Consider the following 26,381-nt stretch of genomic DNA (forward strand, 5'->3'; position numbering starts at 1 on the left):
ATCTTTTAATGTGGGCCCACCTTCCATGTCAGTTGTCTTGATGGCCTGATTCATTATCGACCTCATATAATATCGTTTAAACGTAGCTATCACTGTTTGGTCCATGGGTTGTATGAGAGTCCTGTAGCATTATCTAAGATTAATAATATTTTAAATGGTAAATTATTAACTTCACAATATTGCTTTACTGCTGGTACGAAATGTGAAGTGAACCAATCTTTAAATATTAAAGCAGTAACCCAGGCTTTTTTATTTGATTTCCAAATGACTGGAAGCAATTTTTATCTTTCCCTTTCAATGCTCTAGGATTTTCTGCTTGATAAATTAACATTGGAATCAATTTTAAATCACCAGCTAAATTTCCACCAAGAAGCAATCGGTTTTTAGAAGGTTTATGGCCAGGGGCAACTGATTCTTCCTTTGATAAGAATGTACGATTAGGCATCTTCTTCCAAAATAAATCAGTCTCATCTACATTGAATATTTGACTAGAGGAATATTCACCATCTTCAATAATTTTGGACAATGAGGAAATAAAGTCTTTTGCAGCATCTTCATCCGCATCAGCTGATTCTCCAGTGAATTTAATATTGTGTAAAGAAAATCTTGTTTTAAAAATTGAAAACCAGCCGTGACTTGCATGAAACACCGTGTTAGAATCTTCTTTTAGTCTAGCCTTCCAATCCTTATGCAAACTAAGAGCTCTAGCTTGAATTATTGAAGTACTCAGAGGGATGTTTTTTGATTTTGGTCACTTATGCAATAAGACAAAGATTTCTCCATTTCATCCATCATTATGCCGTGCAGGATGTAACACTTTTCACAGTACGGGCTCGTTCATACGCATTTCATAGTGCAACAGGGAATGGAGGAGAGGGAAACAATTGCACGCAAACAAAAATTTTTGCATTATCACCAAAAAAAAACGATTTTTTAAAAATGTGCGAAATAGCGAATTGTGCGAAAGTCGAATGTGCGAAAGTTGAGGTCCGCCTGTATTTTGTTTTCAAAACAATTTTTTTGTTTTTATGTATTTAGACGGTCTCCGTGACGAGACAGAATGTTAAATTACAGAAAACGCAAATATCGGAAGGCAAAGATCGAAAATCGAAAGATCTTAAGTCGAAAGATCAAAACAAAATGGTGCATGGTAAACGGTACATACTCACTTAATTTGCGCGAGCAGGATACAACAGGAACAAGAGGAACAGGCTTTTCCTCCCGTATTAATGTGCGCGCGCAGAATACGGGAGGAAAAGCATGTTCCTCTTGTTTCTGTTATATCCTGCTCGCGCAAATTAAGCGAGTATGTACGTGAGTATGTACCGTTTACCATGCACCATTTTTTTTTTGGCCTTAAGATCTTTCGATTTTCGATCTTTGCCTTTCGATATTTGTATTTTCTGTAATTTAACATTCTGTCTCGTCACGTAGACCCGTATTTAGACCACTTTAAGTACAAAACTTCAGGTAGTTTTTTTAATAAAATAATAAAATTGATCGGCCATTCTATAAAATGTATTTAAATAAATGGTAATAAGAGCTATGTAGGTATGTATGTATATTGAAAATTATAATTTTATGTAGATTTGTTGTGTTTAAATCCAAAGTTTCTACATATACCGATAATTACTTTTTTCTTCACACATAATAGTATTTTAAATTTATAAATACACATAAATACTTCCAAAACCACTTTTTCTATTTTTTTCAGTGCCAAATGTAGAGAAATGAGATTTGTTGGGAAAGAAGGAGTTACTGTGTAAGATCAAATTTGCACATAGCACAGACAATGAAATCCTTAACCGCTTAGACGCCCAGCTGACGCGCTGAGCGTATGATTGATACGGCTGTTTGCGCCTTAAGGCGCTTTGGGCAGCTAAGCGGTTAAATGTCCATTCAATACTGAGAGATAGCAATCAAGTTAACTGGAACACAATCTCAGAATGTTTGGAGAAAATTTTCAAAAATTCTAAAACCAGTAGGAAAAAAGTCTGTGAGGTGTCTAGAAGTTAGAAAAATCCGATGCGGTGCAAACGATCGACAAGCGCCAGACAGACCGAACCACAGATTAACTGTACGTGTACCTTATGCGTGCGCACTGCTCGCACTTACACTAAGCGAAATCTACCCGAAGTCCCGACATACCTACCCTGTGTACGTTATGTGCTTCTGATACTTTAGTTCCTTATTAAACTCGCCAGAAAGATCCAACTCAATTTTAATAATTACCATTTTAATAATTGCATCTGTGCACATCGAAAGGTTACTCGTCATCCGATGTGCAATCTATCATTCGTGAAGTCGAGAATTGCGTTTAAAGCAGCCATCCAGTTAATCTGTGATTCAGTCTGTCTGGCGCTTGTCGATCGTTTGCACCAAACCCGGAAAAAACACATGAAAGGTTTCTTTTGGAAGTACGTACTATTTATAAGAAACCCCAGACCATCATTAGATTAGAAGTAAAATTAACAATGGGAAGCAAGTAAATTGAAAACATCACAAATAGAAATCATATTTTATTTTTATTTTTCATAATTATACACTGAAGGTCATATAATCGATTGATTGTGCATATAATCTCATATTAATACATTAATCACTATGGTGCATAAGAAGTCATATCAATGTTGTTGTAAATCAATTGTTCATCAACCCATTCCCTGAGAGCACCTACGTGTGCGTATACTCCAGGTATTCCCTTTTCTCCGCAGCCTATTCCCCATGCAACAATGCCGGATAGCATATAATGATCTGGCTTTCCCTGAAAAATTCATATGAAACATATTTAAACAAATCAAAACATTTTTATATAACAACGGCGTACAATACTTACTGGTATGGGGCACATAAGTGGTGATCCTCCATCACCTTTGCACGTGTCTTTTCCTGGTTCTCCACCGGCGCATATGAATGAACGATTCAACTCGAATTTGGAACCGAGTCTTGTTGTTCTTAGATCCCGTTGACACTTCTTCCTATCAACGATTGGCAGCTCAGCCTAATAAAATAAAATATACATATACAATTTCAGCAAAATGATGTGCAACTACATATATGAAATTGAATATGTAAATATGTACATATCTAAATAATTTAACAGTATCGTATTAAAAATAAATTAAAGATAAAGGTTTATTAAATAGATTGACTATTTTTTTCGAATTGTTTGAACTGTTTTTCGCATTAATAATTTTGCGAAAAGGGCTACGGAGTGCGATATGTGAAGTCATTGATGGAATATTTGCAAGGCTGGGCGATGACGATGATGTAATGTCGTAGCAAGGAAAGCTTTTCATCCAAACCCAAAAAAAAACGTATGTGCAGCAGAATAGACTAGTGGTAGCATATAATCAGTCAATCAATCAATTTAACGTCGTCAGCAAACAAGAGACATGATGCATTACATAAAACTCTAGGGAGGTTATTAATAAGAATTGTAAATAGTAATGGGCCTAAAGTGGATCCCTGAGTAACACCAGATCGAGTAAAAAATGAAGGAGATTCATAAATATAAATATATAAATATAAATATATAAATATAAATATATAAATATATAAATATATAAATATATAAATATATAAATATATAAATATATAAATATATAAATATATAAATATATAAATATATAAATATATAAATATATAAATATATAAATATATAAATATATAAATATATAAATATATAAATATATAAATATATAAATATATAAATATATAAATATATAAATATATAAATATATAAATATATAAATATATAAATATATAAATATATAAATATATAAATATATAAATATATAAATATATAAATATATAAATATATAAATATATAAATATATAAATACATAAATATATAAATATATAAATATATAAATATATAAATATATAAATATATAAATATATAAATATATAAATATAAATATATATATATATATATATATATATATATATATATATACATATATATGCAGTGCCGGCCTTAAACCCATTGGCGCCCTCCGGCAATTTTTTCTGAACACCCTTAGAAAAAAATTTCGCCTTTGGCGCTCTAATCTAAAATTTTGTATGGCTTTTGGCGCTCTAATTTTAAATTTTAAAGCGCATTTGGCGCATCGAGCGGCGCCCTAATTTATTTGGCGCCCTTGGGCGCCGCCTGACCCAGCCCCCCCCTAAAACCGGCACTGCATATAATGCTTTGAACAAAGTGGTCACGGGTTCAAATCCTACTGATTTCTACTGGCCAGATCTTGGATTTCTGACTACAGTCAGATCTTTCCCTATCAGAGTTTGCTAATTTATCTGATTTTTATTGAAACGGTTCCAACAAATTGACAACTTTATCCATTTTCTCGCAAATCTTCGCTGAATTGTATAAAATGCTGCTAATTTACAAATTTAGTCATAAATGCTTCTGTAGATGTTAATTAATATGTATTTACTTTGTATAATAATATTTATTTATTTAATTTATTATTTTAAAATAATAACAACAATAAAATGACCAGTGTGACCTGACAGGTTGCCCTAAAGCGTCACACCGGTCTTTGTGTCAAATATAAAATGTTTCTGGCCAAGAAGGCGCGTTAGGGTTACCTTTGAGGCCTTCCTGGTATAAATGAAAAATAAAATAAAGGACAAAATAAAATATCTAGAACAGACGATGTTTCATTTTTAACGTAACTTATTATAACATCAGTGTATGGCTTTGATATACGTATGTATGTTATAGACAGTAAAATCAACACAACCTAAACATACAGACAGTAAAAAAATATATAAAGCAGATACTAAAATTTTTGTCCAATTAGAAATCTCATTAAAATGATAGTAGGGGTGGACTTAAACTTTTTACCGACCTATTAAACAGATTTAATTAGATTTCAATTTGACTATGTATTTATAGGGAATTGTGTGAATTGTTGACTATGTATTTATAATATTGTTCATGACAGTCATTGAAAAATGTGCTAAATGTCCTCAAGGAAAAGATGCACACTGATCAACACGTGTACCTTTTTGAGAATAACTTGATATTTTCCCTCTGCTCCAAAGGTGTCTTTGCCCCAACCGGATGAAAAGCACCGTGCATTTGGAGGCTCGATACCAGCCGGAGGCAGACAGACATATCCAATGTTTTCCATATCTTCTACTGGCTTGTCCAAAATCAGCATAGCGATATCGTTAAACAAAGATCCTATAATATTGGATAATTTAAGTATTTATGTACATAGATAAAGGAAACAATATATACATTGGCCTTTGTAACAGCCATCATCCTCTTGGAAAAATATAATACACATTAACGCTAATCGACAGTATTGTTACGTACACTCGGATTAGGCCGAGTAAGTGCAATCGGATTAGGCCGAGTAGCATCCCAGAGACTGTGTGACCGTTATAATTGGTTTCGAGGATTATCTCCCCCGAATGCACTTAGCGGGGGTAGCGGTCTCATTCCGGTAGAGTTCTTAGAACCGACAGCGGCAGCGTGGGATACTTCCGTGGCACATCTAGTACGTGACCATAACAATAGGTAAACAAATCGGACGTCGAAGATGCCCTGAGAGACCTGCCCCTTATAAGGTGGTACTTAGGCGATATCAAGACATTCTGGACGGAGCACTGCCAGTGCGTGCATCTCCTTAATCATCAATAAATGCTGTGAAACGACTGTTGGCCTTTTACTTGGATCCTCCACCCACCCCTACGCAACAATATCTTATGAATAATATAATATACTATAATAATTATGAATAATATAATTGATGTACCGGCAAGGTAATGAGAATGCTTGATTATTTTAACGACTTCTCTGTCCTGGTGAGGGAAAATTTCATTTTTGGTTTGAGTGTCCCATTCACCAGCGCGGACCTTAAGTTTCCATGGCGCCAAGGTAATATTTTTTGGAGTCACGCTGTGAGCAGCAGTCAGTACGACCTTCGGATGAATTAATGAACCACCGCCGACGTAGACGTTCAGGTTGTGTCCTTGATTAGCTACAGGCTCCTCCCTAAAAACGATGGTTTATATATGTACATATGTAGCTTAGCATTTTTTACCAGTAAAGCAGTTCTCATTTTCCTTTATCCCTTTGAATGCTGACCAATGCAGATCGGCGTCTTGCCAACAAGTGCATGGGTATGAAAAACGCAGTTGGCGTTGGTTTTTAGCATGTACAAAGTTAACAAAAATACTACCCGCTAAGCCTTCCCAAGTATGTAGCATTGAAATAAAAATACATTGAACACGCGTCGTGTAATCCGTGATATTCATTTATCAACTTTTATTAATACTGATTTACACCAGAATTTTTCGATGGAAATCCCTAACTGCTGAATATTTTAGATTGTGGCTTGGCATTTAGATTGTGAGCATTACATTTTAACAACAATGAAGAAGATGGAACTAGTTTTATTATAATAGATTCTTTTGTTTATTTTATATTGTTGCAAAATATATTAGAGAGTTTAAACACACCTTTACAAAACTCGAAATCTTCGACGTGAGTTATTTATTTATTTAATAGTTTTGGACCATTGTGGCATTACAGGAAGAATCTAATGCGCCACAATGTCCTACATTTGAAAAATATATAAAAACATGATATAAAAACAAGTAAACTGTAAATAAAGGAAAAAAGCAAAAGCAGAAAACATGGTAAATAAAATAATAACAAAAAAAAAAGTAACAAAAGGAAAATAATACATTATTCAGAGAGAAAAAAAAATAACAAAAGTGTAAAAAACAAAAATAAAATCCATAAATCCCATTCTTTGTTTACACTGAACAAAATTAAAATAGTATATAAAAATGTACAAAGGAGAAAGAAAAAGTAAAACAAAATATGAATAAAAAATAAAATCACAAGTTATCTAGGGTAGTGATCTAGGGTTTGTTTGGATTAACTACAATTTTTTATTTCTAAATAATTCTAGTTGGAAATATTAGAAAAGACGTCAGCACTCAAAGAGTTAAGGATTAACTGGATGTGGTTTATTTAAGTAAAGCAACTCACACGATTTCATTTTTGACGCTATACTATTCTCAAACTATAAAAGTGGGTTAGTTCAAACAGGCAAAACTAAATCCAATTGAAGTATTTAATTTATAAAATATTATACTTTTGGATATGCAGAATTCTTTATCTTTCCATAATCAATAACTAATAATTCGGTCATGCTGCTTTTAGCATTCTTGGAATAAGCTTTATAATAAATACGTATTATATATTATATAATGTGCTATCTAGAATTCTATACAATAAGAAGAGGTTCTATCAAGGCCGTCACGAATCACATTAATTAACAATCGAGACGGGCTTAACAACAGAACGGCAGCTTTACACGTAATTCTCGTTTTCTCGAATGATAGATTGCACATCAGATGACGAGTAACCTTTCGATGTGCACAGATGCAATTATTAAAATTGAGTTGGATCTTTCTGGCGAGTTTAATAAGGCAAGATTCGGAACTTATCGAATCTTGCCTTATTAAACTCGCCTGAAAGATCCAACTCAATTTTAATAATTACCATTTTAATAATTGCATCTGTGCACATCGAAAGGTAACCCGTCATCTGATGTTCAATCTATCATACGAGAAGATGAGAATTGCATTTAAAGCAGCCGTCCGTTAATCTGTCGTTCAATTTGTCTGGCGATTTTAGAGCGGATGCACTGCATCCATCGAGACAGGTCTGTTGCCAGAACTATCAATTAAGGAAAGCAAGAATAATAAAAATGAAACATACATAGATGGGCTTTTCTTCTGTATATCAACCATTTAAAAATACCAATGCTTACATACATACCTCAAAATGGCGACCATCCAAGGGAATTCTCCAAATTGGGCTTCGTTGTCTTTGTCGCCTTTGATTCTGAAACCCACTCCATCTTGGTTTATCATACCACAACCTCCAATACCACGATTTGTCGGTGGTGGTGGAGTTATCTTTTCTACTACGATTCCTCCTGTGCCACAGCAAATGTCCATGTATTGGGCGCATGGACTTTCTTCGTTTATTCTGTACAACAATCACATACATACATATATATATATATATATATATGTACATATGTACATATGTAGTCATTAACAAACATTCGTAGAAAAAGTTTAAAGTATATATGTACATAAAATTGAATTCAAAAGTTTTCCTATGAATGCGTAATTCTGATTTTTGATTGCTAAATATGAACCTTGAATGTTGTGAAATGCTGAGAAGAATTCATCATAGTCATGTGTGTATATAAATATATGTAGTTATGTATGAGTATGTGTATGTATGTTAATGCAATTTAAAAACGCAAACAGGTTAGGTGAAGATTTAGTAAGGACTATAATATTATTGTCAGAGTTATCTTATATGAAATCAATTTGTTGAAGTTTTTTTAGTGTTGTTTAAAAGATTTTTTTGTGTCAATTAATTCGAACGTTTTAATGTTATTATTTTTTTGTTGTCTAATTTTAATGATGACTATTGATTCGTGCTGCAGATTAGAATTCTACGAATTAAAATAAAACAAATCTTGAAGTAAATAAAAAAATAAGTATACCTGATGTCTATCAATCCCACACCATCGCTGATAATAGTATTATTTTCACTGCACAAGTAATACGGAACACATTCTCCCGGTTGGTTGTTGTTTGTTGTGCATTCATTAGTATTGGATTCTACGCAAACGACAAAAATCAGTCAGATATCAAGCACTTCGTTGTTAACAGGTTGATACTAGGGATTGCGAAAATAACGGAATTTCCGATACCGGTATTATTAAAATAAAATAGAACGATACCGGTATTTTATTTTAATTAAGTAATTTTTAGTAAAAAAAAATGCTTCCGATATCCCGAGCACCGTTTGCATGTTTCAACATGCTTATTGAAAAATACACCAAATCCAAACATTCAAATACAGTATAAAATTTTCGGGTATAAAACTGTAAAGTAGGTACGTCCCACGTATAAAGGATTATTATGTTTCGTAGATACTAGTGCTCCGACTTAAGCTTATCACATATCCAATCATTGCTCACTGGAGATGCAAACAAAGAGTCAACCATCAGCTAGGGAATTAGTTGTTGTTGAAAGACAAATATTATATATATTTTTTCCCGGTCTCCGTCATGGGACCGAAAGTGAAACGCCCGAAATCGCAAATATCGGAAGGCAAAAATCGAAAGATCTTAAGTCGAAAGATCAAAAAAAAAAGGGTGCATGGTAAACGGTACTATGTATATATAATATATATATGAGTGGCATGCGGTGAAATTATCTCTCTTTTTGTCATACAGCCTTGTTTAATGTGCGCGCGCAGTATATGGGAGGAAAAGCCTGTTCCTCTTGTTCCTGTTGTATCCTGCTCGCGCAAATTAAGTGAGTATGTACGACGGGGGGGAGAGACCTTTTGTTTTTTATCTTTCGACTTAAGATCTTTCGATTTTCGATCTTTGCCTTCCGATATTTGCATTTTCGGACGTTTCACTTTCGGTCCCGTGAGGTAAACCCGTAATTAAAAAAAAACCACTTTATAGTAAACGTTTTCTTATTTAAATTAAAATTGAAAAAGTTTGCGAACTTGAGACACATTGTAAGGGGGCCACGATACCGAAAATGTTTCCGAACATTGTATTTAACGATATGTATCGGAATACAGTAAAAATAAAACAATTTTACATGCGTGTGATGTGATAAAATAAAGAGAGATCGAAAACAATTCATAAAATAATAACTTGCTCAATATCACGTATGCAAGATATACATATATCGGTATATACCGGTATCGATAGTTTCGGTATTGCAATCCCTAGTTGATTCATATGTAATCGTTTGCAGTATGTGTACATTCATATGTTACTAAACAGATCCAAGAGACAAGATGGGGTCCGAAAAAGAAATTACAAAAAATTGATTTTTTTTTTTTATTTTTTAATACAAAATTACAAAATTTTATAATAGATTTGCCTGCAACGCTGTTTACTACAATTTTTTTCTTTTATATATGTATAATAATTTGTTTTTTAGTTCGAATAGATAGGCGTTTATGGCCAGACCCGGTTGTTACGAAAGTGGTAACGACAATTGTGTATACTCACGAGACCCAGCTGGATTATAATTGGGTGCTTGTCCTACTGCGTTTATATTGGGTTTTTGGGTATTGAGTGCATTAATAAGAGAGTCCAAATCACCTCCTTGTGGTGCTCCAATGACTCCAACAACCACGAACCCGCATATTAGGAAGACAGCCTTCCAATACATTCTGTAACTAAACAATCTACTGTATATATTTGAAGACTTAATATTTTTATAGCTCTTTTAAGTTTGAACACCTTAAAAGAGCTATGAGCTCGATGGTTTTTGAGAATGTAAGAATTTGCTTGTATACTTATCAACTAGTCGTAATTGATATTAGCAACTTGACTAATTCCGACTTTAGCAACTTGTCTATCAATATAAATATAGATTTTATTCTCCTTTTTTTTAAATTATATATACCTACCATATATTGTCAATGTCGCAACAACAAAAGAATAATTTTTTTTAAATGTTTTGTGAAAATAAAAAAAAATGTATATTAGACAATATAAGTATATGTAATATTTCGGTCTCCGTGACGAGCCGGAATGTTAAATTACAGAAAACGCAAATATCGGAAAGCAGAGATCGAAAATCGAAAGATCTTAAGTTGAAAGATCAAAAAAAAAGGGTGCATGGTAAACGGTACATACTCACTTAATTTGCGCGAGCAGGATACAACAGGAACAAAGGAACAGGCTTTTCCTCCCGCATTAATGTGCGCGCGCAGAATACGGCAGGAAAGCCTGTTCCTCTTGTTCCTGTTGTACCCTGCTCGCGCAAATTAAGTGAGTATGTACCGTTTACCATGCAACCTTTTTTTTTGATCTTTCGATTTTCGATCTTTGCCTTCCGATATTTGTGTTTTCTGTAATTTAACATTCGGGCTCGTCACGTAGACCCGTAATATTTGTATGAAGTAAGGAAAAAAAAGAGCCATGGGCAAAATTTTTTTCAAATTAATATAGTAAATTTATTAGTTCTTAAATTTTGAGGACTGAAACAACGTCTCGAATTAAATAAAAACTTCATCTATTGTTACTACGTACATAAATAAATTAAAAATGTTTTGAGAAGTGATAGCTAGGCACAATAACGTACTACGAAAGCGTCGAATTGATGTACATATGTACATATGTAGATGTTCCATAAAAGATTTAAAAACTAAAATATTTTTCCTGATTCTATTCGAATTATTGTAACTTTAAAGTTTTAAACGAATAGACATTATCAAAGTCTGTTATTATGTTATCAAAATTTATATGATTCGCTAATTTATATTCTATTGTTAATATGCTTAAATTTTATGTCCGATCTTGAGCGCTGGTCGATCTTAAATCGTTTTTGATAATTTGAAAAAAATAAAAAACGGTGGGGGTACCCAAGGCGCCCCTCGAATCCGGCGCCCTTGGCAACTGTCCCGTTGCCAATGCGTTGCCACGGCACTGCCTGCGAGAGACAAGTCAGTCGAGGCATTTAAAGGTTGTACCTATGTACATATATTGTATATATTTTCTTGGAATTTGCATAACATAATGAATTAAATTGCTTTAATTACTAAATTGAGTCTCCCGTGCTCGACGACTCGCGCGTCAAGGACTGTAATCCAGGCATCCCGCACGTAATGTGTTAAAAGTGTCTGACTTTCCTGTTATGCATATTAATACTATTACCGGTTATCCTAGCAAGTTTATTTTTTTTACAGTTGGCTTCTAAGCAAGCTGAGTTCAGATTTTTGTTTTGTATTGAAATTTATTGCATTTACAATCTACATTTTAAATTTAAATGAACAAAAGCAATCAGCAAGTCTTGATTGTGTATTTTTTTCGCGTTACAAAAAAATTATAATCATCATTCAAACAAAACTATCGTGGCAATAACCGGGGTCACATCTAACGTTGATGTATCATACCGAACCGGTTGTTCAAAATTCAATATAACCAGTAATTATTGTTTTCAATTGTTACTCAAGCAAACTCTACTTTATTAATTTGTTATAATATTTCATTGATATTGTCTATACAAATTTTATATGAATTTTGTACGATTTTCAATAAGTGATAATTAGTATATGTAGTATCAGGTCAAGCTCTCATTTTATGAAATATTTGCACTATTCTTAGTGATACTTGTACTTGTATAAGATATGAACGTTTAGATCAGTAGCCATGGGAAAACATGGTTTTGCATTATTTCTTAGAACAGAAAAATTATAAAATCGTTCGTTAATACCTCTTTGCTGGAGTGATGCGCAGACCACGACGAAACACTCACAAATGACCAGGTATGACCGTGAACATCAAATTATTAAGCTTTAGTCACACACTCCAATCGTCCACATATTTTCCGACTGTGGGTCGAATCAGTGTCAAACATTAACGACAATACATATGTATTAATGTATTATATTTTTTTATTTTTTGTCATTGTGTATGTTATTTTTTGTAATATTGAAGAGCTTCTTCGAATGCGTGACTTAGACTAGTCGGTTACCAGACAATCCCACAAAAGACAAATTCATACGAGAAAAACACACTGAAAATTACTATTTAAGATTGAAGATTTACAATAGGAAAATTACGATGCGGTGCAAACGATCGACAAGCGCCAGACAGACTGAATCACAGATTAACTGTACGTGTACCTTATGCGTGCGCACTGCTCGCACTTACACTAAGCGAAATCTACCCGAAGTCCCGACATACCTACCCTGTATACGTTCTGTGCTTCTGATACTTTAGTTCCGAATTTTGCCTTATTAAACTCGCCAGAAAGATCCAACTCAATTTTAATAATTACCATTTTAATAATTAAATCTGTGCAAATCGAAAGGTTACTCTTTATCTGATGTGCAATCTATCATTCGTGAAGTCGAGAATTGCGTTTAAAGTAGCCATCCAGTTAATCTGTGTTTCAGTCTGTCTGGCGCTTGTCGATCGTTTGCACCAAACCCGGAAAATGACTATGAAAATGTCATTTTAAAATTTTATTTAACTAGCAACATAAATTCCATAATATAAAGGCGCTTGAAAAAAATTTCAGTCGTACTTTTTAAAATGCATTTAGGTTGTCTCGTTGTATACTTGTGGATTTCTGTTGCAAATTACAACTTGTAACACACCCGAACTATAATTTGGGGAAATAACGGGACAGCAGGTATAGCTTCGGTCCGCATAGTGTCCTTTATGTTCTATTATCTTTGCGACTGTCAGATGAATTTCTTCAAGGATGTTGAGTATTGGTTGGTCATCGAAAGAACAATTTCCTACATGTGGAATTGGGGGTAAAAACACTATATTTTCATGAATAAACTTGCAAACGTTCAGTCTCTCTTATCGTCTGGTCCTGCTCAGAACTAAATATTTTTATTTTCTTTTTTTTTCTGTTTAATTTTATTTATTGTGGTTTAAATTTTCAATACTATATTTCTCACACAATACTTATCAAAAGGTGAGATTTTTGCACTACTCGCATGCGCTTCATTTTTTTATTATTATATTCATATGATTTATACAAATTCTGATAAAATTAAAGAGGATCCGATTTAAATTTGATTAATTTTAATTTTGCACACAGGTGGCTAAACTCCTAGGCGCGGTTAGACTAGTGGTTAGCATATAATGCTTTCGAACAAAGTGGTCACAAGTTCAATCACACCGGTTCACGCTGGCCAAACCTTGGATGTTTGTACTTGCCTGTGTATAATAGTTACAATACTTCTGTACATACAATTTTTAGCCATATATGTCGTGTTTAACGTAAATATAATATATGGGTGTATACCTGTATATGTATATATCTAATAATTTTTAATCTGTATACCACACTCGTTGCTTTGGAGAAATCTGTTAAGACGAGTGTTCATGATTGATTGAAATAAAATAAAATTTAAAAAAAGTTGGGGCTTTTATGTAGACTTTCTTCTCCGGTATTACAATACCGAACGAAAATTTCCAAACGAACTGAAAATTTGGTAAATCATTCGCGTGCCACCTTGGCACGCGCGCCATAGGTTCGCCAGCCTAGATATAATATATTCAATGGTCCTTGTGGCCGTATATGTAAAATAAAATAAAAATATGTATAATTCTACATATTTCCAGTTGTCCGATTTTGTTCATATTTTTTCTTAAATTGATATCGCTATAAGGATTATAATAAAAAAAAAATCACAAAAACAAGTGGATTTCGATTAAATTATTTTTTTTATTTTCTTATTAGTAATACATATTTTCGGCCACGTTTATATATGTATGTGCATACAAACACAAAAAAATGGGTTAACTTAATATAATATATCGTTTTACATTATGTTTTATATTATGGTGTATTCAATTTAATTGTATATATATATATATATATATATATATATATATATATATATATATATATACATATATATATATATATATATATATATATATATATATATATATATATATATATATATATATATATATATATATATACCGATGCGGTGCAAACGATCGACAAGCGCCATACAGACTGAACCACAGATTAACGACATGTGTACTTTATGCGTGCGCACTGCTCGCACTTACACTAAGCGAAATCTACCCGAAGTCCCGACATACCTACCTTGTATAAGTTCTGTGCTTCTGATACTTAAGTTCCGAAACTCGCCAGAAAGATCCAATTTTAATAATTACCATTTTAATAATTGCATCTGTGCACATCGAAAGGTTACTCGTTATCTGATGTGCAATCTATCATTCGTGAAGTCTAGAATTGCTTTTAACGTAGCCATCCAGTTAATCTGTGGTTCAGTCTGTCTGGCGCTTGTCGATCGTTTGCACCAAACCCCATTTGATTAAGTCGTGCTGGTTTTTATTTTGTATGAAAAATTACAAGCCATTTACAAAAACATTTTCCGAGAAATAAGAAATCATGTCAATATCATTCTTTGTCAATTGCTCGTCGATCCATTCCCGAAGTGCTCCCACGTGCGTGTAAACCCCAGGTACGTTAATTTCTCCACATTCGATTCCCCAGGAAACAATTCCGGATAACATATAATGATCCGGTGTAGAATTTTCCTAATAAAATATGTGAATCAACTTAGTGTTTGCACGTTTATTTTATTTCGACACGAACAAAAAATAATAGTTACCTTGATAGGACACGCGAGAGGTGATCCTCCATCTCCAGTGCACATATCTCGTTTTGGTTCACCACCAGCGCATATAAAACTGTGATGCAATTCGAAAAATTCACCGAGGATCGTCTTTCTAAGATCCGTCTCGCATTTGCTTCGTTCAACTATCGGCAACTCCACCTGATCAATTTATCTAAATATTACTTACATATATATCACATATTATACTGGTAAAAACCCATTTCAGTACATCGTACAATATAAATAATAATAACATAAGAAAGCAGTATTAATAAATAAAAGTAATAAAAAACAATAATATGCAATTAAACGATAGAATAAGAGGAAACTAATAAAAATAATATTCTGAATACATCTAATAAACCAATAGTACTAGTGGTTAGCATATAATGCTTTCGAACAACGTGGTCACGAGTTCATGCTGACTAAACCTTCAATATGTGACTCTGGTTCGATCAGAGTTTGACAAAACGGTTCCAAAAAATTTACAACCTTAGCCATTTTCTCGCAAAATCTTCAGTTTTCATCAATCTCGAATATCGCTTAATTGTATAAAATGCTGCAAATTTAAAAATTTGAGCATAAATGTCTATGTGGGTGTTTATTGATATTTATTTACTGAATTGTTTAAAATGCTGCAAATTTACAAATTTGACCTTATTTAGGTGTCTCTGTGGATATTAATTGATATGTATTTACATATGTACTTTGTATAATACTAATAATATTTGTATCAAATTTACAATGTTTCTGGCCAAGAATTGGGGCTACCTGTTAGGCCTTCCTGATATAAATTAAAGATAAAATTACGTTTAAAAATAAAACAGTAATCGATGCTGAGTGCGAATCAGTCAAAATCTCGAGTTCGAATTTTCGCATGATCACAAAACTTCATCTATTGTTACTACGTACATAGATAAAGTAAAAACTGACCAAAAGTCACACTAAATATGTACACATGTATGTCGATGTCCGTATTACCAGCCATATGGTTAAATATTGTAAAGAATTGTAAAGTATTGAAAAGAATGCTAGATTTCGCAATAATAGGCGAAAGCAGAACGTGTCACGTACTCTAAAATAATTTTAGATGCATAAAAAGTGCATTCACTGAGAATCGGTGGATTGTAAATAATTCTACGAAGAACAAGGAATATGTGTGGTAAAAATAAAATCTGACGATGAGATTCAAGATTACTCGATTTAGAACAATCTCATCCATTGAATATTGGAAACATGAAAAGTTTCGCGATCTAGTAAAGGTGATCGTTTTGCATTTGCTTAATGAAAGCGACATACGACTATTTTAAACCCACTGCAAAAGCGCATCCAAATCTTTTTGGAAGGAAAACTGACCGTCATTAGTAAAGCCCGGACCCAGAGCGTGCCGCGTATTGTTCAAATGTTGTAAATGCATTGTTAAAGGTTTGCCGAACCTTTTTTACAAATGATTTACAACAATGGAACAATGAGCGGCCCCTTGGCTATCCTACCTCTAGTCATTAGTTATACATATGTATATAACATAATATAATTTCCTTATATATTTTTATGTCGTCTGCAAAAAAGAAGTATTATTAATGAGAATTAAGAAGTGTTCATATTATTCTCTTATCACATTTTATTGGTTTTTAGAGAATATACATATACAGATGTGTGAATGTCTATTAATTAATTAAAAATTTTGAAACGTCTAGAAATCCACTAGATGATGGCACTTCAAAGAAGTCATGTTTGGATATGTTTGAACTTTTTATTTTTTCCTTCTTAGTCGCTACATGGATTGAAAATAAAACTTTTAGACTTAGAAGTGATAATTAACTAACAGTATGCTAAACATAAACACAACCACTGTATTGCGTATATGTTTAGCACCGAGAGGTTACCGGGCTCGATCCCGTGCTAATCTATAATGCTGCTGGTCAGACTTGAATATTTGTGACTCCAAGTCGATCGTTTCCTATCAGAGTTTAATTTATTTGATTTCGTTGTTGAAACAGTTCCTCCATCAAATTTGCAAAACCCACCCTATCCGCTATGTCACAAATATCTGAATTTGATTTATGTTATTATATTAATTTATTGACACAACGCTCATAGCTAATAATCATGAAGAAATGGCCGAACTGATCCGTCGTGTTGAGACCGAGAGTAATGTACTTGGCCTCCAGATAAACCGCCCAAAACAAAAATTATGATAATTGACCGTCACCAACAGCTGCAAAACAACAACCCAGCTTTAAACGGTATAGAGGTGGTCGATAATTTTGTCTATCTTGGGTCACTCATATCTAACAACGGCGGCAGCGAATTGGAAATACGGCGCCGGATTACATTAGCAAAATCGGCAATGTCGCAACTAACGAAGATTTGGAAGAATAGAGCCATTACAACTGCTGTCAAAATTCGTCTCGTGAAGAGTCTCGTTTTTTCTGTCTGCATTTATGGTGTCGAGACGTGGACCATGAAGGCGGCGGATAGACGGAGAATCGATGCCTTCGAGATGTGGTCCTGGAGACGGCTACTGCGCGTGCCTTGGACCGACAAACGCACGAATGTGTCTATTCTTGAAGAATTAAAAATCAAGGATAGACTGTCAACAATATTCCTGAAACGTATATTGGAGTTCTTCGGCCACATTGCACGAAGAGGTGAGGAGAGCCTGGAGCGGTTGGTTGTGGTTGGTAGCGTCGAAGGCAGAAGAGCTAGAGGCAGATCCCCCGCACGCTGGACTGACCAAGTATCTGAAGCGGCGGGCGCTTTCACGGTAGCAAGTCTTCGCCTGGCCGAATTTAGAACTGAATGGAGGCAGCTGGTTGACCGGACATCATAGTCACGATCCTCAGTGATGAGGGAACCGACAGCAATATTAATATATTAAATAATTAATTGTTAATTTCGTGTTCTTGAGCCTCTCAGAATACAGCGATTTATGTCATAAAAAACTAGCAAGGTTTTTTGTCTCCTAAATATTTCATTGATATTTATTGTATTGAGTGATAATTTACTCTTGATTATAGTTTTTCTAGTATTTTTTCAACCTCAGATCGTCATGATAAAATTTAAATATAATCCTTATACTAATATCTTGTTAAAAATGTATCTAAATTCGGCTAAATCTAGAAGGAAATATTCGTAGAACTCAATTAAAATTTTCGATTTTGCTTGGGATTTGGATCCACGACTTTTCAACTGGTAAATTGTTAGACTTAAACAACAAACTACTCTTGTATTTCTACTAATCGAATTGTCCTACTGTCCTAGTTTTCTGTTGATTTTAAAAGTATTCTGTCAACTAAAAAATGGTTAAGAATCAATGACTTATAAATAATTGTTTTTTTTTTATATTTTCAAATAAAATCAGTACCAGAGATCATATTTTTCACCTTTTTCAGGATTGTTTGATATGATCCGATGCTCCCAAAAACATCTTTGCCCCAACCAGAAGCAAAGCAACGCGAATCTGGCTCAGCTTCACCGGCCGGTGGTAAGCAGATATAGCCAATGTGGTCATAAGAATCGTTAATTGGCACATCCAAGATCAGCACAGCGATATCGTTATACAAGGCGTCTGAAACAAATTGGAAAACAACAATCAATCGTAGCAACTAGTTATAAAGACAAACAAAGTATTTCAAATAGAACTTGGTTTGGAATCACCATATTTCTGCGAACACAAACCAATTTATGTATATCTCTACTAGCGTTTAGCCTCAGTCATTTACAAAATGACTGAGACTATCTTGGGATCGCCATCTTGCGAATGATTTGAGACTTGATACCCTTACAAGTGGTATCATAGGCGATTCGTAGTAGCAGAGATATAGCAATTCCAAATCAGGTCCATATTTTTGATATATCTAAAGATGGCAATTATGTATGTATGTACTCTCATGATGGGCAGGATGTATGACTATTTTTGAAATGTTTCTTTCTTGTCTAGGGAATGTTTGGTCTTTGGTATGCGAATCCCATGCACCGGCGCAAATTTTGAGCTTCGATGTTGAAGATTTTGTATAAGATGTGACACAGTTTGCCGAAGTTATGACAACTTTGGGATGAATCAGGGAACCACCACAAACATATACGACAATTTTTTTGTCTCCGATTAATATCTCCCTATAAACCAATATTATTCACTGGTCACCTCGTTTCAGTGTCTAAGGCAGAACATATTTTATTTTATCAATTTGTACATATGTATATACCTTGTAATGGCGACTATCCAAGGAAATTCTCCGAATTCTGCGCTATTATTTTTTTTTGATGTTAGTGAGCCTAACCCTTTCGCGTTTATTTTTCCACAATTTCCATTATACGGTTTTAGCTGTGGTAACGATGGTGATGGTATTGTTTTCGATTCACTTTTGGGAACTTCACAACATGCCAATAGATTTTTACAACCTTCATTTGATGATGCATCCTCAACAGAAGGAGAACTTCTTTTGCCTCCAATTTTTCCTCTAAAATGTTTTTGTATTGGTAACTTTATTTTATACAAAATTTGCATAAAATAAAACTATTGAAAAAAAATTAATAAAATGTTTACTATTAGATTAGTCAAATTTAAGCGGTTTATATTACAAGTCGGGTAATACAGCTAGTCTAATATATAATTTGGATAGAGACTTTGTATTATATGTATGTTCGTTCGTTAGTTCTTCAACGACAAATTCAATTTTTTTTTTTATTTAAAGCATTCGAAGTCCCGGGGGGTGAAGGCGCCGGGGGCGCAGGCACCAGTGGCGCAGCCGCCAAGGGCGCAGCCTCCGGGGGCGAAGACTTAGGGGATTAAGTCTTCGCTTCTTAGCTAAGAAGTCTGGGGGCAAAGGCTCCGGGGGTGCAGGCGCCGGATTTTGTAATACATATAATTTCAAAAGAGACAGTATATATGGAGTGCGGGGGGCGCTCTGGGCGTCGGGGGCCCTGGGGGTGAAGCCCCAGAGCGCCAGGGGCACTGGGACGAAGCCCCCAGGGTGCCAGAGGTGTCGGGGGGTGCGGGGGGCGAAGCTCCCAGGGCGACGTAGGCTTTGAGAGCAAAGCCCCCAGGCCACTGGATGCGTCGGGGGCGTGAGGGGCGACGCCTTCAGGGCACACACACATACACCTTCATTCATCATTTCGAACGGGTTGGATTGCTAAGTGTATAATGTGCCACTTTTATTACGATTAATATTACGTGCGCGTGCGTCTATAAATTACCTTACATTATACATACATTATACTACATATAACTTTATTTTTATTCATGGTTCAATTCCTTTTCGAAACCACCCGTTGAAATCAACGGGCAAAACACTAGTAATGATATAATAATGTTGGATAATAAAAAATAATAATAACAATTACAATATGAGGACAATTAGACGACAAAAATACACAACGACGTAGAGAGGCCGCTGTCATCGTGAGGATGGACTCAAAATGAGGCAGGCAAATGCCCCTTTACGAACATCTGCGACGCATGTACATAAGCTATGGGTTTGGTGAACATTTTAGAAGTTGTATTTGTAAAATAATTATGTAATAGGTACACCTACCTGAAATTCAATAATCCGACTCCATTTTTAATAATTGTGCCGTTGTTGCACAAATATTTTGGGACACACTTGCCCACTTCATTGTCACGAATTGTGCATTGGTTATCATCAGTATCTAAAACCAGTAAGTGTAATTAAAACCAAATCAACAATTTTATCGATATTTATTTTTATTTTTAATATATAGAAGATATGTATGCAAACTATTGGCAGGAACTGTAGACTGAGATGTCAAATCGGAGCTTGATGTCGGCACTCCATTGACAGTTGCAATCGACCAAACCATAACAATAGCCATCAAGTACATTTTGATTTTGATGATGCAAATGTAATTTAAACTGAAATACATATATAGCATTATCGTTAATATGAAGAGCATTTTTTACATACCTCTTATACAGTTCACATGGTTTTTATATTATCATTTGTATTTTATATTTTTACTGTGTATACATATGTATGTACATATATGTATATTTTCCCATGAATTCTGATTAGTTTCCTAATAAGGCAGATTTTTTTCTTGAAAAATTGAATTCGTTATCTTGATATGTCAGGGGAAAAGTAAAATATGATACAATTTTTTTTAGTATACATATACGTACGTACGAGAGAAAGACGATGTACATATATGATCATCGTCTTTCTCCCTCCTCTCTAATGCCTCTTTAAAACCCTTTCATTCTTGTTTGTCCATTCACCTTACAGATTTTCCTTAATTCGTCCACTCACCTCACTTATGGCCTTCCTTATATCCTTTTAAACTCTCTTGGGTACCATTTGAGCATTTGTTTTGTCTATTCGTGTATCTTTCGTCCATTATTCTAGATATCCATAATGTCCCTCCTCGTTACATATGTATGTACTTCTTTGAGTGTACATCGGAATTTGGATAGCATTTTAACATTCAATACCCAAGCTTCACGAGCATACATTATTTTACCAAGAAGCATTTGAAACATGCAATCTTTCATTTTTCAATATAAAAGAGCTGAAGTTTTAGTTCGTTTTATTAGTGATCGGATTACGAACGAATCATTGTAGTCACAAAAAGGGAAACATCAATCTTTTGGAACTGGTTTTAAACTGCCTGCAGGAATTTCATCAATTTTACCGTCGTTGACCTCTAAACAAGTGATATCGAGGTCAAAACCATGCTAAATGTCGTTCAGATAACGCTAAATTTACAGTAATCTAATCCGAAAAGGATATATACATATGTATGTATGTATATATAAAAGCAGTTCATACTATATATCTATATTATACATAGGTACAATAGTGATTTTGACCGATATTCACTGTTTAAAAAAAATTAAGTAACAACTAAACGTTCTGAAAAGAGTATTTATTTTAATAATCTAATCTATAATTTGGAAAGAGACTTTGTATGTATGTAAATATGTAAATATCCTTGGTCGTCGTCGTCTTCGTCGTCCGTAGATCGGTGACGTCATCGAACACGTGATTCGATTTTTTTTTTTCGATCCATGGGCGCCGATTTGTTTTTTTCGTTTCAATGGATTCACCCCCGCGGGGGCGCAAGGCGAGTAGCTTCATGGGGCCCCGCCAGGGGCGCCACAAGGGGCGCAGCCCCGAAGGGGGCCCGGGGGGCGCAGCCCCGTGGGGCCCCAGCCTCATGGGGCGCAGCCCCATGGGGCTCAAAAGGGGGCGCCACAAGGGGCGCAGCCCCGTGGGGCCCCGAAGGGGGCCCGGGAGGCCCAGCCTCATGGGGCGCAGCCCCATGGGGCTCAAAAGGGGGCGCCACAAGGGGCACAGCCCCGTGGGGCCCCAGCCTCATGGGGCGCAGCCCCATGGGGCTCAAAAGGGGGCGCCAACAGGGGCACAGCCCCGTGGGGCCCCGAAGGGGGCCCGGGGGGCCGAGCCTCATGGGGCGCAGCCCCATGGGGCTCAAAAGGGGGCGCCACAAGGGGCGCAGCCCCGTGGGGCCCCGAAGGGGGCCCGGGGGGCCCAGCCTCATGGGGCGCAGCCCCATGAGGCTCAAAAGGGGGCGCCACAAGGGGCGCAGCCCCGTGGGGCCCCGAAGGGGGCCCGGGGGGCCCAGCCTCATGGGGCGCAGCCCCATGGGGCTCAAAAGGGGGCGCCACAAGGGGCGCAGCCCCGGGGGGCCCAGCCTCATGGGGCGCAGCCCCATGGGGCTCAAAAGGGGGTGCCACAAGGGGCGCAGCCCCGTGAAGCCCCGAAGGGGGCGCGGGGGGCCCAGCCTCATGGGGCGCAGCCCCATGGGGCTCAAAAGGGGGCGCCACAAGGGGCGCAGCCCCGTGGGGCCCCGAAGGGGGCCCGGGGGGCCCAACCTCATGGGGCGCAGCCCCATGAGGCTCAAAAGGGGGCGCCACAAGGGGCGCAGCCCCGTGGGGCCCCGAAGGGGGCCCAGGGGGCCCAGCCTCATGGGGCGCAGCCCCATGGGGCTCAAAAGGGGGCGCCACAAGGGGCGCAGCCCCGTGGGGCCCCGAAGGGGGCCCGGGGGGCCCAGCCTCATGGGGCGCAGCCCCATGGGGCTCAAAAGGGGGCGCCACAAGGGGCGCAGCCCCGTGGGGCCCCGAAGGGGGCCCGGGGGGCCCAGCCTCATGGGGCGCAGCCCCATGGGGCTCAAAAGGGGGCGCCACAAGGGGCGCAGCCCCGTGGGGCCCCGAAGGGGGCCCGGGGGGCCCAGCCTCATGGGGCGCAGCCCCATGGGGCTCAAAAGGGGGCGCCACAAGGGGCGCAGCCCCGTGGGGCCCCGAAGGGGGCCCGGGGGGCCCAGCCTCATGGGGCGCAAGCCCTAATAGGCATTAACTAAGGGGGGCGAAGCCCTAGACGGCAATTAATCATGGGGGCGCGGAGGGGCGAAGCCCTAAAAGGCATTAACTAAGGGGGGCGAAGCCCTAAACGGCAATTAATCTTGGGGGCGTGGGGGGCGAAGCCCTAAAAGGCAACTGATCATGGGAGCGAAGCCTTAGACGGCATTTAATCATGGGGGCGCGGAGGGGCGAAGCCCTAAAAGGCATTAACTAAGGGGGGCGAAGCCCTAAACGGCAATTAATCTTGGGGGCGCGGGGGGCGAAGCCCTAAAAGGCATTAACTAAGGGGGGCGAAGCCCTAGACGGCATTTAATCATGGGGGTGCGGAGGGGCGAAGCCCTAAAAGGCATTAACTAAGGGGGGCGAAGCCCTAAACGGCAATTGCTCATGGGGCGTGGAGGGGCGAAGCCCTAGAAGGCAAAGGCTCAGGGGGGCGCCGAGGGCGAAGCCCTAGAAGGCAAAAAAAAAATTTGATTTTTTTTTTTGATTTTTTAAAAATTTTTTTTTTAATTTTTTTTTTATTTTTTTTTTAATTTTTTTTTTTATTTTTTTTTTATTTTTTTTTTATTTTTTTTTTTAATTTTTAAATTTTTTTTTAATTTTTTTTTTTTTTTAATTAAATTAGCTTAGTCATGTTTAAGCGGTTTATATTATAAACACTGAGCGAAGCCGGGTAATACAGCTAGTATATTATAATTTGTGCAACTTACTTTGATATACATATAAAAGTTCGGAAAAATCAATATATAATATATATGTATATAAACGGACGCAATGTATGTATATACATACATATGTGTAGGACGCGTCGACCAGTATGGAGATTTCAAAAAAAAGTGTTTGAATGCCAGGAGTATATTTTGTGCCTAGAGATATTGAATACATATAAATACACGTGAACAAAGTGCACAACCAATCAGCGTGAAGTGGTACACGTGGACTAAATCGTTTGACCAAGTAGAACAACTACGATACGTTCTGACCAATGGGTGCGTTTTAAGCATCCGCTATAGGGATGTGGCGTGACGACCGATCATCAAGGAGACGCGGGGAAGTGGGGGAGTGGGGAAGTGGCGGGATGTGGAGCATCTGACATGTGCTCCTGATATTAAGCACTTGACTTGGAACGGGTGATGTCAGCGTCAGATGTGCTGCGCGGGAGCGTACACACATGCATACATCCACAAAAACGCACACACACACATACATTCTAAAATAACTCTCGCACGACAGATTCTGCGTCAACCCGGCAAATCAAACCTCAAATGGGTTGCCAGTAACAAAAATAAAATTTGACGTTTCAGTATAATCATATCCCATTACATTTTCACTGGCCCCTATCAGTGAAATTATAATTTTTGACTTTTGGTTGATAGCGCATCGCCCCGCTCCGGTCCATTCCCACTCTCCTCGTGGTCCACACATCGTAATATCCACCCAAACAAATCGTAATATCTTAGGAGCCGACACTTATTTATTTAAGGGTTAAGTTAGGTAAGGTTAAGTTAGGGTTGGTTTTATTAATTTAAGATTTGGTTGCTGGGGTCAGTATTTATTTTTGTCAAATTTTATTTTTGTTACTATTTTGTAGGTTTGCCGGGCGGACACCGATTGGGTCGTGCGAGCTATTTTAGAGAGGGGCAATCTTTTTATTTGCAGGGCGAAATGTTTTAGAGAAGGCCATTTGCATATTATGTATGTCGTGATAAATACCCAATTTGTTTGGAAATAGGGCTATTTTGCCGGGCCGATAAATGGTACCCATATATACATAATAAGGCCCCATATGCACTTGCGACCTTCGAACGCGCGATCTTTTTTTGCGCGATCTTTTTTTGCACGATCGAAACCATGTGCGCATCAGCGCAAACCATTGCATGTTCGTGCAGTCGTACTTTAAAATGTTCTATTTTTGCGACTAATTGATCGCGCGACAAAAAATCGCAAGTGCGTATGGGGGCCTAAATGGTATTATAATAAAATGGTTAATTTATTTTGACAGTTCGGTCTTAATAAATGAATTGATTTTTAAAGTCCAAAGTACGTGAATGGTTTTTAAATATTATTTAATGGAAATTTTAAAGAATCCAATAAAATATTCACCAACCAAACAAGTATATTAACTGACCATTTCATTTAAAGCAAAGTATTGAATAAGGACACCAAATAAGTTGGTCAAAAAATCATCATGATAATAAATGATAAATATATTCTTAGCATATTTTGAATCCAGATTTTCAAGTTAATAAAATACAATATATATGTACATATGTTACTTTTACCTTAAAGAACGTAACGTAGACCACAACGAACCTCCGACAAATGATCAGGTTTGACCGCGAAAGACAAATGCTAAAGCTCGATCCATACATACGCCGATTCTTCAACTTTGAGATACATAATTTCTTATTTTATGTCTACAGATATTAACTAATACTCACTCGACTATTTTTGGTCAGTGTCTGTTGTGTGATAAAGTATATATTATATGTTTCAACAACTTTTTAACCTTTTACATAATAATATTTGATGCTGTTAGTAGTTAGTTTTAACATTATAGTAGTACATAAAACAACTTGATTTATATATTAGAAGTACAGTGTGGGGTGGGTCAATGTATCCTGGCTTATTCAACTTGTACATGAATGAACTTTCTTAAGAGGGCTGTACACCCGAAACCTTAATTTTGTTGCCGTTCCTTGCTTCGATATATATAATGAGTGAATGTATATATTGAGTGAATGCGACAATATATATCAATATATATATTGAGTGAATGCGACAGTTGCGTTTCGACCAGATAATACGTATTTTAAATCGGCAAAATCG

The 26,381-nt window shown here is 36.6% G+C and overlaps 2 protein-coding genes across 7 annotated transcripts; both read right to left on the reverse strand.

The window, feature by feature from the left end:
• Positions 1-2,504: 2,504 nt before the first annotated feature.
• LOC143914475 (phenoloxidase-activating factor 2-like) lies at positions 2,505-12,428 on the reverse strand. 6 transcript variants are annotated; one of them, XM_077434706.1, is made up of 8 exons: positions 12,307-12,428; positions 10,095-10,258; positions 8,556-8,673; positions 7,811-8,023; positions 5,772-6,010; positions 5,013-5,194; positions 2,837-3,001; positions 2,505-2,764 (listed from the first exon to the last, which is right to left on the reverse strand). In XM_077434706.1, exons 2-8 carry the CDS (start codon positions 10,255-10,257, stop codon positions 2,603-2,605), a joined length of 1,242 nt encoding a protein of 413 aa, XP_077290832.1. In that variant the 5' UTR covers position 10,258; positions 12,307-12,428; the 3' UTR covers positions 2,505-2,602. The 6 variants fall into 6 exon arrangements, with proteins under 6 accessions (XP_077290832.1, XP_077290831.1, XP_077290833.1 ...); XM_077434705.1 differs by having other exon boundaries at positions 10,095-10,264; XM_077434707.1 differs by having other exon boundaries at positions 2,506-2,764; positions 10,188-10,264; positions 12,307-12,394.
• A 2,474-nt stretch (positions 12,429-14,902) lies between these two features.
• LOC143914480 (phenoloxidase-activating factor 2-like) lies at positions 14,903-25,874 on the reverse strand. Its single transcript, XM_077434721.1, has 8 exons — positions 25,835-25,874; positions 20,956-21,089; positions 20,752-20,866; positions 19,420-19,674; positions 19,101-19,330; positions 18,598-18,782; positions 15,206-15,370; positions 14,903-15,131 (listed from the first exon to the last, which is right to left on the reverse strand). The coding sequence occupies exons 2-8, from the start codon at positions 21,056-21,058 to the stop codon at positions 14,940-14,942; spliced, it is 1,245 nt and encodes a 414-aa protein (XP_077290847.1). The 5' UTR covers positions 21,059-21,089; positions 25,835-25,874; the 3' UTR covers positions 14,903-14,939.
• Between the last annotated feature and the right edge of the window lie 507 nt (positions 25,875-26,381).

This window comes from Arctopsyche grandis, chromosome 7, assembly GCF_051622035.1.
Source record: "Arctopsyche grandis isolate Sample6627 chromosome 7, ASM5162203v2, whole genome shotgun sequence".
Classification (NCBI taxonomy): Eukaryota; Metazoa; Arthropoda; class Insecta; order Trichoptera; family Hydropsychidae; genus Arctopsyche; species Arctopsyche grandis.

Coding starts and splice junctions, on each gene's coding strand:
- LOC143914475 (XM_077434704.1), bottom strand. CDS start 11,550: ATGCCTCGACTGACTTGTCTCTCGCAGGCAGTGCCGTGGCAACGCATT. Junction 8,024..8,555: donor GTGGGATTGATAGACATCAG/GTATACTTATTT, acceptor ATTGTTGTACAG/AATAAACGAAGAAAGTCCAT. Junction 2,765..2,836: donor CACTTATGTGCCCCATACCA/GTAAGTATTGTA, acceptor TGAATTTTTCAG/GGAAAGCCAGATCATTATAT.
- LOC143914480 (XM_077434721.1), bottom strand. CDS start 21,058: ATGTACTTGATGGCTATTGTTATGGTTTGGTCGATTGCAACTGTCAAT. Junction 19,675..20,751: donor GTCGGATTATTGAATTTCAG/GTAGGTGTACCT, acceptor AAAACATTTTAG/AGGAAAAATTGGAGGCAAAA. Junction 15,371..18,597: donor ATCAAACAATCCTGAAAAAG/GTGAAAAATATG, acceptor TAAATTGATCAG/GTGGAGTTGCCGATAGTTGA.